The sequence below is a fragment of the Pan troglodytes genome, chromosome 14 (genome assembly GCF_028858775.2).
Source record: "Pan troglodytes isolate AG18354 chromosome 14, NHGRI_mPanTro3-v2.0_pri, whole genome shotgun sequence".
NCBI lineage: Eukaryota > Metazoa > Chordata > Mammalia > Primates > Hominidae > Pan > Pan troglodytes.
The window spans coordinates 78,572,455-78,584,463 of NC_072412.2; the positions used below are offsets into that span (position 1 = coordinate 78,572,455).

General features: G+C 35.9%; 1 protein-coding gene across 4 annotated transcripts in view; it reads left to right on the forward strand.

Annotated features, from left to right (window-relative positions):
• PIBF1 (progesterone immunomodulatory binding factor 1) overlaps positions 1–12,009 on the forward strand; it is a 298,753-nt gene that overhangs the window by 110,266 nt on the left and 176,478 nt on the right. For all 4 annotated transcript variants that reach the window (XM_001136372.5, XM_063792192.1, XM_054665364.2 and 1 more), the window contains one exon: positions 4,521–4,686. In XM_001136372.5, coding sequence (XP_001136372.1) covers positions 4,521–4,686 — 166 coding nt within the window. The remainder of the gene's footprint in view (positions 1–4,520; positions 4,687–12,009) is intronic.

Consider the following 12,009-nt stretch of genomic DNA (forward strand, 5'->3'; position numbering starts at 1 on the left):
ATCAGCTTCTGTCCTTGTCAACTCCAATTTCTTATAGCTGAATCTGCCAAAGACTGAATGTATCTGGAGATTTAGGCCCATCTTTGTTTCACAGTTCTTTCAAGTGTAGAAAGTTTGTCAACCTCTGCCCCACTTGCTTGTGGAGTTTAAAACTAAACTTTCCTGCCCACACAAAAGACTTAGCAGTCTATCTCTGACTACCTACTTCTGTGTGTTCTTCTAAGCTCCAGTATTCTTTCTTTATTGACCCATCTCCCCATATTTCAACATAAAGTTGAAAGTATCTTTCAGTGCTTTGTTATTAGTTAATTTGCCTAATAACTGAATACTAAAAATCCTTCCCTGAACCCTTACTGGTACTGGAGATCTTGTGACTTTGCTTAACTTCTCTTGCCAGTCTACCTTGGGGCAGGGTCTTACTTCCCATACTCTTTATCTGTACACAGTTGTCCTGCCACATACAGATAAATGCTTTGCCTCAACTGCTGCACTATCTTACTCTCAACCTGGATCAGTTGTTAAATTTCTTAATGCAAGTACCATATTCTGGCCCTGGTCATTACATGAACCTCACCACTGAGTTTTAATACTTTTTAGGTATTCTGCCTTAGAAAACCTGTTTACCAAATGAGATTTGATAACTGGGTTCAAAATTTTTAATGTAATACAAGCCATGAACATTTTGTGTACAGAATTCAAAAATCAGTTCTCATTGAAATAAAAAAGATTAAATAAACAGTTAAAATGGGTTAAATATGGGTCTTTCACTGTATTACCCAATGATGACCTTGTTAATAAGAGTTGGGAATAAACCATATACATGCGTGGCTTAATACATCAGAGTCTAACAAGTAAAACTTCCCCTGTAGAGTCTACATGTAAAGACTGCCAATGTAAATTTTGTTATGAAAACCTGTTATTTGATGTTTTATCCAGTACTTTTATTACCAAATATGTTTTCCTGTTTCTGAGACTCCACTGTCACATTGATGTCTCTCCTGTGGTTATTTCTCAGCATCCCAGAACATGTCCTGCTACTGGGAGTTTAATTCATCCTAGCCTGAGAGCACTTCTTATGGATTACTTTCTTTGTAGCTCCCTGTGTAATAGCTGATTTTCACCCTTTAACATTTTTTCTCCCTGTACTTCCAAACCCAGAAGTGCTGTTGCAGTGAATATTCCTTCAGAGCAAACCATTAGTTCTAGTCCTTTCTGTTAGTTTTAAAGTAGTATTTGGTATATGGTTGGGTCTTATGAAAACTAAAAACCCGGTTACAAATGTAGCATAAGGACAAATGGAGCCAAATTTTAGGCCTGGGGATGAGATGGTTGTGAGAATAGGTGGAGATTCTCTGTGGAAAATTTGACCTCTTAAGGTTACTATGCTAATAAATTAGAATATCAAACGTGAAGTTGTTAATGTATGAATAATACTGACTTACCTCAAATAAGATGTTCAGATTGAGAGTATGAGATGAGAAGTCTGAGTCAACAAAGTAAAATGTGATGGGTTATATTAGCAAAACAAGTTAAGTGGGAGTTACCTGAAACTAGCTCCTGGGCATCATCAGTTCCTCACTGTTGGAGCTACTTTTGTAGCTATGTTTGTTCAACATTTTCAGAGTTCAGTTTAACAAAATACTTACACAGGCTTAATAATTTGAGGCAAATCCTTTCACTTACATAAACAACATGGAAATAGACTAGTCCTTTAGAATTACCATTTCATTCAGTTTATGAAACTTAGACTATATTCAAATTTTTAGGAGATAATTCTTGTTACCGCCTAGATGGTTTATTGTTTAACTTCTGTTAAATTTTCTATATTATAAATGTCTAAATATTGTTTACTGTTTAACTTTTCAATATAAGGAAATAATATTAGTGCCAAAAGTAACTTTCAGGTGCCATGTAATGAATAAAAACAGGTGATGCTAAAAGCTAAGTCTTTAATTACCTATTTGGAGTTGGCATTGATATCCGAAGCAACATCCCGAATCCATAAAAAGGCAAAATTTGCAGTTTAATCTTTTAGGATAAATTATCTTAAAGATCAATATCACATTCTAAATTACTTATCCAGAATTTATTTCATAATATGGTCTATGTATGTCCTAGTCTCACATACAAAGAAAGTATTGATTTCACACATTTAATTCATTTATATTTATAAAACAACTTGCCTCAAAGAGTACAGGGACATTTGTATGTCATAAAATGTTGAATTAATACTTTTTTTAGTAAAAGGTGTTTTTTTTACCACTTCACGCACACTAGAATGCATAATCAAAAGGCAGACAATGATAAGTGTTGTTAAGAATGTGGAGAAATTGGCACCCTCGTTATTGCTGATGGGAATGTAAAATGGTGCAACCCTGTTGGAAAAAAGTTGGGCAGTTTCTCAAAAAGTTAAAAATAGAGTGACATATGACATAGCAATTGTGTTCCTAGGTATATAACCAAGAGAAATGAATTCATGTTTACACAAAAACTTGTACATAAATGTTCATGGTAGCATTATTCATCATAGCCGAAAATCAGAAACAACCCAAATGTCCATCAACTGATGATGGATAAGCAAAATGTGATGTAGTTATACATTTGAATGTTATTCGGTTATAAAAAGTAATGAAATGTTGATTCATTCTCCAACGTGAATGAACCTTGAAAACATCAGAAGATCACATATTATATGATTCCATTAATATGAAATGTTCAGAGTAAGCAAACTTTTAGAGACAAAAAGTAGATCAGTGGTTGCCAGGCCTGGATGAAGAGAAGAATAGGGAGTGACTAATGAACATGGGGACTTTGTAGGGTAATTAAAATGTTTTTAATTAGATAATGATGTGCAAATTTGTAAATAAGCTAAAAACCACAGAACTGTGTATGTTAAAAGAGTGAATTTTATGGTATATGAATTATGTCTCAGTAAAAAATTTATCAGTGTTTGTTTTTCTATATAAAAAGGTATTTTTTAATAAAATTGTAAAAAGTTTTATATAATTAATGCCAGGATTTTCCAAAAAAGTTAGTCACAAAAACTGACATTCACTTTAAAACTTTGCTGTATATTAATGTGTAATGTGCATTGTATGGAACTTCCACCGATCTGAGACTTGAAGTAGCCCATGGTGTATATCTAATGCCTATCTTCTCTGATTATATTTTGAATGGTATTTTCACTCACTGACAGGAGTGAAATAGCCTTTAAAAAGCATTTTAAAGTTTATCTTACCTCAGAAATGTCAGTTATGAATATTATGTAATAGCAGAAAGACTATCGCTGTGAAGTCTAATATAAAATTGGGCTTCATCCTGAAATTTACTAGCAGTGTGTTCCTATTAAAGAAATTATTTGACATCTCTGAGCCTCAGGTTCTTCATCTGCAAAATACCTAGTAGATCCATTGTAAGAATTAAATGAGATACCATAGATAAAACAGACTATGCTCTCTGCTTCACTGCCCTGCATATAACTCACATTTCTTCTCCCTAGAATACTTCCCACCCCTTACCTCCTCCTGCCTTACACACACACACACACACACACACACGCACACACCCCCCTCTATACAAACCAAGTTAGGTCTCCTTCATATATGTTCCCACTGAACCTAGGGATTACCCTATTGAAGCACTTACCATTGAATTTTCGTGTTTATTTGCCTGTTTTCCTCAGAAAACTATAAGTTCTTTTAAAAAACAATATTTTATCTACCAATGTATACACCTTACCTAGCATACTGACTAGCTTAATAAATATTTGAATAAATGAATTTTAATATCATACCCAGCATTATACTTGGTTCATAATAACTCCCTGAAAAGATACAGTGTATGTGTATTTTGCTTTTCTGTTAGAACACAATCAACCTTAAGTATTTTCAAATTTATAGTATGTGGTGATTTATATGTTAAGTGGAAATGTTTTTATTACCGGTTATACCTATGGAATGAAGAGAATGTTCCTTATCTGAGTTGTAATAGCCTACTTGTAGGTCTTATCTTCACAGTTTGTACATTTTTTTCTTGTAATATCAAAATATATGTATATGTACTAAGTTTATTTTGCAAGTGTTTCAAGAATTTGTAGTTTAATATGCATATTTCATTGCTTTCTTCTCCATCTGACATTATTTAGACTTAGGATGAAATAGCAAGCTGGGAAACAATGCCATAGATTTAAAAAGGCTTATGAGAAGTATAGAAATTAAATCATTCTAAGCAATGTAACTGAAATTTGCTCTTGCCATTTACAAAATGATAGGAAATAATTATTTTGGCTAGAAAGAATGAAAATAAGGGTAGAATGGTGAAAGTTAATTGATATGTTCACTGTAATTACTTATTTTCATACATATACCTACCTAAATTATTTATAAAAGCTTTGCTGAATAAATATAAATTATTAACTCCACAAATATGGGGGAGTAGAAAACATAGAAGTAAGGTTTATGATTACTTAAATCATTGAGACTGCTTTCTTTAGAGTGTCATAACCATTCTGCTTCTTTCAGGTACAGAGAACTACAACTTAGTACAGAAAGCAAAGTAACAGAATTTCTCCATCAAAGTAAATTAAAATCTTTTGAAAGTGAGCGTGTTCAACTTCTACAAGAGGAAACAGCAAGAAATCTCACACAGTGTCAATTGGAATGTGAAAAGTATCAGAAAAAATTGGAGGTACATGTACAAGCTTTTCTTTCAACATTAGCATGGCATGTAAACTCCCTAAGTACAAGATTTATATTGAGCTTTATTTCTCCTATAGGATGTAGCACTATCCTGCACAAAAAAAAAAAAAAACAAGGAAATACGTATTTCAGAAAGATGTATACTGAAAAGGACTAGAATTGTTGAGAAACAAAAAAAGCAAGAAAAGATGTCATTCACAATAGCAACCAAAAATATATAATGACTTGGAATATTTTAAATAAGAACAGTGCAGAATGTATACGAAGAAAACTATAGAACTTCACTGACATGTGAAATGAAACACCATGTTTCTGGGAGGGAATGAAGTATACATTTTTTCAGTTTTCATCAAATAATATGATATGTTTCTATCTAATCAAATGCCAGCATATTTTTTAACTGAAAATAATTCTATAGAACAACTGGAAGGAAAAACGTACAGAATAGTCAATATTTTTAAAAGTACTTTTTAAAAAGAAATAATGGAAATATATATCACATTTTAAAGTGTGTTCTGAGGCAAGAATAATTAAACTGCACACAAAATTAGTTCACAAATGGTATAAAATGTAAAGCCCCAAAACATATTTACATAAATTTAAGAATTTATACATGGTAAAGGTCATATTTCAAATCAGTAGGGAAAGTATGGATTGGACAATAAATGATGCTGTGATAATCATTTGAATATTTAGAGAAAATAGTTGACTCAATACCTCATACCATATAGCAAAATTAAACTCAGATGGATTACTAGGCTGCATATATGTACAATATATAATATATATATTATATATATATATATAGTGTGTGTGTGTGTGTGTGTGTAGCTATAAAGGTATTAGAAGTAAATACAGATGATCCAGGGGCAGTGAGTGACTCACGCCTGTAATCCCAGCACTTTTGGAGGCTGAGGTAGGTGGATCACCTGAGGTCAGGAGTTCTAGACCAGCCTGGCCAACATGGTGAAACCTCGTCTACTACTAAAAAAATGTAAAAGTTAGGTGTGGTGGCATGCACCTGTAGTCCCAGCTACTTGGGGGTTGAGACAGGGAGGATTGCTTAAGCCCAGGAGGTCGAGGCTACAGTGAGCTGAGATCACGTCACTGCACTCTGGCCTGGGCAACAGAGCAAGACTACATCAAAAAAATTTTTTAAAGTAAATACAGATGAAATTATATCTTATGTTTACTTTGGGAATTAATCTGTTAATCTGATGAAAGCCAGGAAAGAAATTATATAGGAAAAATAAAACCTGAATTTGTTTTTAAAATTCATAAATTTTAAAATTCATAAATTCATAAAATTCATAAATTTTTAAATTTATATTTAAACTTAAATAATATATATAATATTAAAGGCAAAATAGAAACTGAAAAACAGTATTTGTGTTATATATGACAAAGGGCTTATGTCCTTAAGTTTAAAAGATATTTTATCAAGAGGACATGCCTTCGCCTTCTACATAAATAAGTGGGAAAAAAAAGGAATGGACCATTTCCAAGAAATGAAATGCAAATTGCTAATAAATAAATAAATGAAAATATGAATTCTCACTGATAAGTACCAAAATATAAATTTATAAATTTAAACTTTTTTTTTTTTTACCTTTAGATAGGTCTGTGTGTTGTTTTTAAAATGCTGGCAAGAGTACCCTTAAGTGGGAAATCTCATGAGTTAGAAAATGAAACAGCCCTTCTGGACATTATGGTAATCTGTGTTAAAAGCCTTAGAAGGTTGATCCAGATTGTGAATTTTAGATCCAGATTGTGAATTTTAGCTCCAGATTGACTGCAAGAACAAACCAGCAATCCTGAGAGGACCCACAGACCCTCTGAAGGAAGCGGACTGCTCCTGCAGGACCCGGAAGACACCCCAAATACTCTGGGAGGTGGAAAGCCTTGGGCAAGTTTTCAAGCCCAACTCACTCTGGGCCTGGAAACAGACTCTTGGGCTGTTGTGTTGGGGGGAGCCAGTGGGAGCGAGACCAGCCCTTCAGTTTTCGTGGGAACTGGGTGAGGCCTGTGACTGTTGGCTTTCCCCCATTTCCCTGACAACCTGCATGACTCAGCAGAGGCAGCCATAATCCTCCTAGGCCACCTCCACCAGAATAGGTGCTGGTATCCATGATGGAGAGACCCATAGACAGTTCACATCACAAGACTGTGCAGAAAACCCCAGTACCAGCCTGGAGCTGGGTAGACTCACTGGGTAGCTATACCCAGAAGAGCGACAACAATCACTGTAGTTTGGCTCACGGGAAGCCACATCCACAGGAAAAGGGGTAGGGTACTACGTCAAGGGAACACTTCGTGAGGAACAAAAGAACCTGAACAACAGCCTTCAGCCCTTGACTTGCCCTCTGAGAGAGCCTACCCAAATGAGAAGGAACCAGAAAACCAACCCTGGTAATATAACAAAACAAGGCTCTTCATGACCCTCCAAAAATCACACTAGTTCACCAGCAGTGGATCCAAACCAAGAAATCCCTAATTTACCTGAAAAAGAATTTAGGAGGTTAGTTATCGAGCTAATAAGGGAGGAACCAGAGAAAGGTGAAGCCCAGTGCAAGGAAATCCAAAAAATGGTACAAGAAGTGAAGGGAGAAATATTCAAGGAAATAGCTAAAAGAAAAAAAATCAAAAATTCAGTGAACTTTGGAGATGCTTTTAAAAATGTGAAATGTTCTGGAAAGTCTCAGCAATAGAATTGAACAAGTAGAAGAAAGAAACTCAGAGCTTGAAGACAAGGTCTTCGAATTAACCCAATCCAAAAAAGACAAAGAAAAAATAATATGAAAATATGACTAAAGCCTCCAAGAAATTTGGGATTATGTTAAACAACCAAACCTAAGAGTAATCAGTGTTCCTGAGGAAGAAGACAATTCTAAAAGCTTGGAAAACATATTTGGGGGAATAATTGAGGAAAACTTCCCCGGCCTTGCTAGAGACCTAGACATCCAAATACGAGAAGCACCAAGAACACCTGGGGAATTCATTGCAAAAAGATTTTCGCCTAGGCACATTGTCGTCACGTTATCCAAAGTTAAGACGAAGGAAAGAATCTTAAGAGCTGTGAGACAGAAGCACCAGGTTTTCCTATAGAGGAAAACCTATAAGATTAACAGCAGATTCCTCAGCAGAAAGCCCGCAAGCTGCAAGCTAGAAAGGATTGGGGATCCCATCTTCAGCATCCTCAAACAAAACAATTATAAGCCAATAACTTTGTATCTAGTGAAACTAAGCATCATAAATAAAGGAAAGATACAGTCATTTTCAGATAAATACATGCTGAGAGAATTCACCATTACCAAGCCACCACTACAAGAACAGCTCAAAGGAGCTCTAAATCTTGAAACAAATCCCAGAAACATCAAAACAAAATCTCTTCAAAGCATAAATCACACAGGACCTATAAAACAAAAATACAAGTTAAAAATCAAAAACAACAACAAAAAAAGTACACATGCAACAGAAAGCATGATGAATGCAATGGTACCTCACATTTCAGTACTAACATTAGATGTAAATGGCCTAAATGCTCCACTTAAAAAAGGTGCAGAACTACAGAATGGATGAGAACTTGCAAACTAACCATCTGCTGCCTTCAGGAGACACACCTAACACATAAGGACTCACATAAACTTAAAGGGGTGGAAAAAGGCATTTCATGCAATGAACACCAAAAGCGAGCAGGGGTAGCTATTCTTATATCAGACAAAAAAAAACTTTAAAGCAACAGTGGTTAAAAGAGACAAAGAGGGACATTATATAATGGTAAAAGGCCTTGTCCAACAGGAAAATATCACAATGGACCTAACACTGGAGCTCCCAAATTTATAAAACAATTACTAATAGACCTAAGAAATGAGATAATCAGCAACACAGTAATAGTGGGGGACTTCAGTACTCCACTGACAGCACTAGAGAGGTCTTTAAGACAGAAAGTCAACAAAGAAACAATGGATTTAACTGGATTTAAACTGTACCTTGGAACCAATGGACTTAACAGATGTAAACAGAACATTTCATCGAACAACTGCAGAATACACATCCTATTCAACAGCACATGGAACTTTCTCCAAGATAGACCATCTGATAGGCCATAAAATGAGCCTGAATAAATTTAAGAACATTGAAATTATATCAAGCCCTCTGTCAGACTGCAGTGGAATAAAACTGGAAATCAACTCCAAAAGGAACCTTCAGAACCACACAAATACATGGAAATTAAATAACCTGCTCCTGAATGAGAATCAGGTCAAAAATGAAATCAAGATGGAAATTAAAAAATTGTTTGAACTGAATGACAGTAATGACACAACCTACCCAAACCTCTGGAATACAGCTAAGGCAGTGCCAAGAGGAAAGTTCATGGCCCTAAACACCTACATCAAAAAGTCTGAAAGAGCACAAACAGACAATCTAAGGTCACACCTCAAGGAACTAGAGAAACAAGAATAAACCAAACCCAGCAGAAGAAAGGAAATAACCGAGATCAGAGCAGAACTAAATGAAATTTGAACAAAAAGAAATACACAAGGTAAATGAAACAAAAAGCTGGTTCTTTGAAAAAATAAATAAAATTGATAGATCAGGCCAGGCACGGTGGCTCACGCCTGTAATCCCAGCACTTTGGGAGGCTGAGGTGGGCAGATCACCTGAGGTTGGGAGTTTGAGTCCAGCCTGACCAACATGGAGAAACCCTGTCTATACTAAAAATGCAACAACAAAAAAAATAAAGCCGGGCATGTGGCTCATGCCTGTAATCCCAGCTACTCAGGAGGCTGAGGTAGGAGAATTGTTGGAGCTTGGGAGGCAGAGGTTGCAGTAAGCAGAGATCGTACCATTGCATTCCAGCCTGAGCAACAAGAGCGAAACTCCATCTCAGAAAAAAAAAAAAAAAAAAATTGATAGACCATTAACAAGATTAACCAAGAAAAGAAGAAAATCCAAATAACCTCACTGAGAAATGAAACAGGAGATATTACAACTGACACCACTGAAATACAAAAGATTATTCAAGTCTACTGTGAATATCATTACACACATAAACTAGAAAACCTAAAAGAGATGGATAAATTCCTTGAAAAAATGCAACCCTCCTAGCTTAAATCAAGAAGAATTAGATACCCTAAAAAGACCAATAACAAGCAGCGAGATTGAAACGGTAATTTAAAAATTACCAAAAATAAAATCCAGGACCAGATGGATTCACAGCAGAATTCCACCAGACATTCAAAGAAGAATTCGTACCAATCCTTTTGACACTATTTCACAAGATAGAGAAAGAAGGAACCCTCCCTAATTCATTCTATAAAGCCAGCATCACCCTAATACCAAACCAGGAAAGGATACAACCAAAAAAGAAAACTACAGACTGATACCTTTGATGAACATAAATGCTAAAATCCTTAACAAAATACTAGCTAACCAAATCCAACAACATATCAAAAACATAATCCATCACGACCAAGTAGGTTTCATACCAGGGATGCTGGATGGTTTAACATATGCAAGTCAATAAATGTGACAACCACATAAACAGAATTAAAAACAAAAATTATACCTCAATAGATGCAGAAACAGCGTTAGACAAAATCCAGCATCGCTTTATGATTGAAACCCTCAGCAAAATCGGCATACCTTAACATCATAAAAGCCATCTATAACAAACCTACAGCCAACATAATACTGAATGGGGAAAAATTGAAAGCATTCCTCCTGAGAACTGAAACAAGACAAGGATGCCCATTCTCACCACTCCTCTTCAATATAGTACTGGAAGTCCTAGCCAAAGCAATCAAACAAGAGAAAGAAATAAAGGGCATCCAAATCAGTAAAGAGGAAGTCAAACTGTCCCTGTTTGCTGACCATATGATCGTTTACCTTGAAAACCCTAAGTACTACTCCAGAAAGCTCCTAGAACTGATTAAACAATTCAGCAAAGTTTCCGGATACAAGATTGATGTACACAAATCAGTAGCACTTCTATACACCAACAGCGACCAGGCAGAGAGTCAAATCAAGAACTCAACCCCTTTTACTATAGCTGCAAAAAATAAAATACTTAAGAATATTCCTAACAAAGGAGTTGAAAGACCTTTACAAGGAAAACTACAAAACACTGCTGAAAGAAATCATAGATGACACAAACAAATGGAAACACATCCCATGCTCACGGATGTGTAGAATCAATATTATGAAAATGACCATACTGCCAAAAGAATCTACAAATTTAATGCAACCCCCATCAAAATACCACCATCATTCTTCCCAGAGTTAGAAAAAACATTCTAAAATTCATGTGGAATCAAAAAAGAGCCTGCATAGCCAAAGCAAGACTAAGCAAAAAGAACAAGTCTGGAGGTATCACACTACTTGATGTCAAACTATACTATAAGGCCATAGTCACCAAAACAGTGTGGTACTGGTGTAAAAATAGGCACATAGACCAATGGAACAGAATAGAGAACCAGAAATAAACCCAAATACTTGCAGCCAACTGACCTTTGACAAAGCAAACAAAAACAAAGTGGGGAAAGGACACCCTTTTCAATAAATGGTGCTGGGATAATTAGCTAGCCACATGTAGGAGAATGAAACTGGATCCTCATCTCTCACCTTATACAAAAGTCAACTCAAGGACTTAAACCTAAGACCCAAAACTATAAAAATTCTGGAACCTAACATCAGAAAACCCTTCTAGGCATTGGCTTAGGCAAGGATTCCATGACCAGAAACCCAAAAGCAATTGCAATAAAAACAAAGCTGGCCAGGTGCAGTGGCTCATGCCTGTAATTCCAGCACTTTGGGAGGCCAAGGCAGGCAGATTACATGAGGTTGGGAGTTCAAGACCAGCCTGACCAACATGGTGAAACACCGTCTCTACTAAAAAGACAAAATTAGCCAGGTGTGGTGGTGCATGCCTGTAATCCCAGCTACTGGGGAGGCTGAGGCAGGAGAATCTCTTGAACCCGGGAGGCGTACGTTGCAGTGAGCCGAGATTGCGCCATTCCGCTGCACCCTGGGCAACCAGAGCAAAACTCCGTCTCAAAACAAAAAGCAAAAAACAAACAAACAAAAAAAACAAAGCTAAATAGCTGGGACCTGATTAAAGAGCTTTCGCACCGCAAAAGGAACAGTCAACAGAGTAAACAGACAACCCATAAAGTGGGAGAAAAATCTTCACAATCTATATATCTGACAAAGGATGAATATCCGGAATCTACAGTGAACTCAAATCAGTAAGAAAAAACAATCCCATCAAAAAGTGGGCTTAGGACATGAATAGACAATTCTCAAAAGAAGA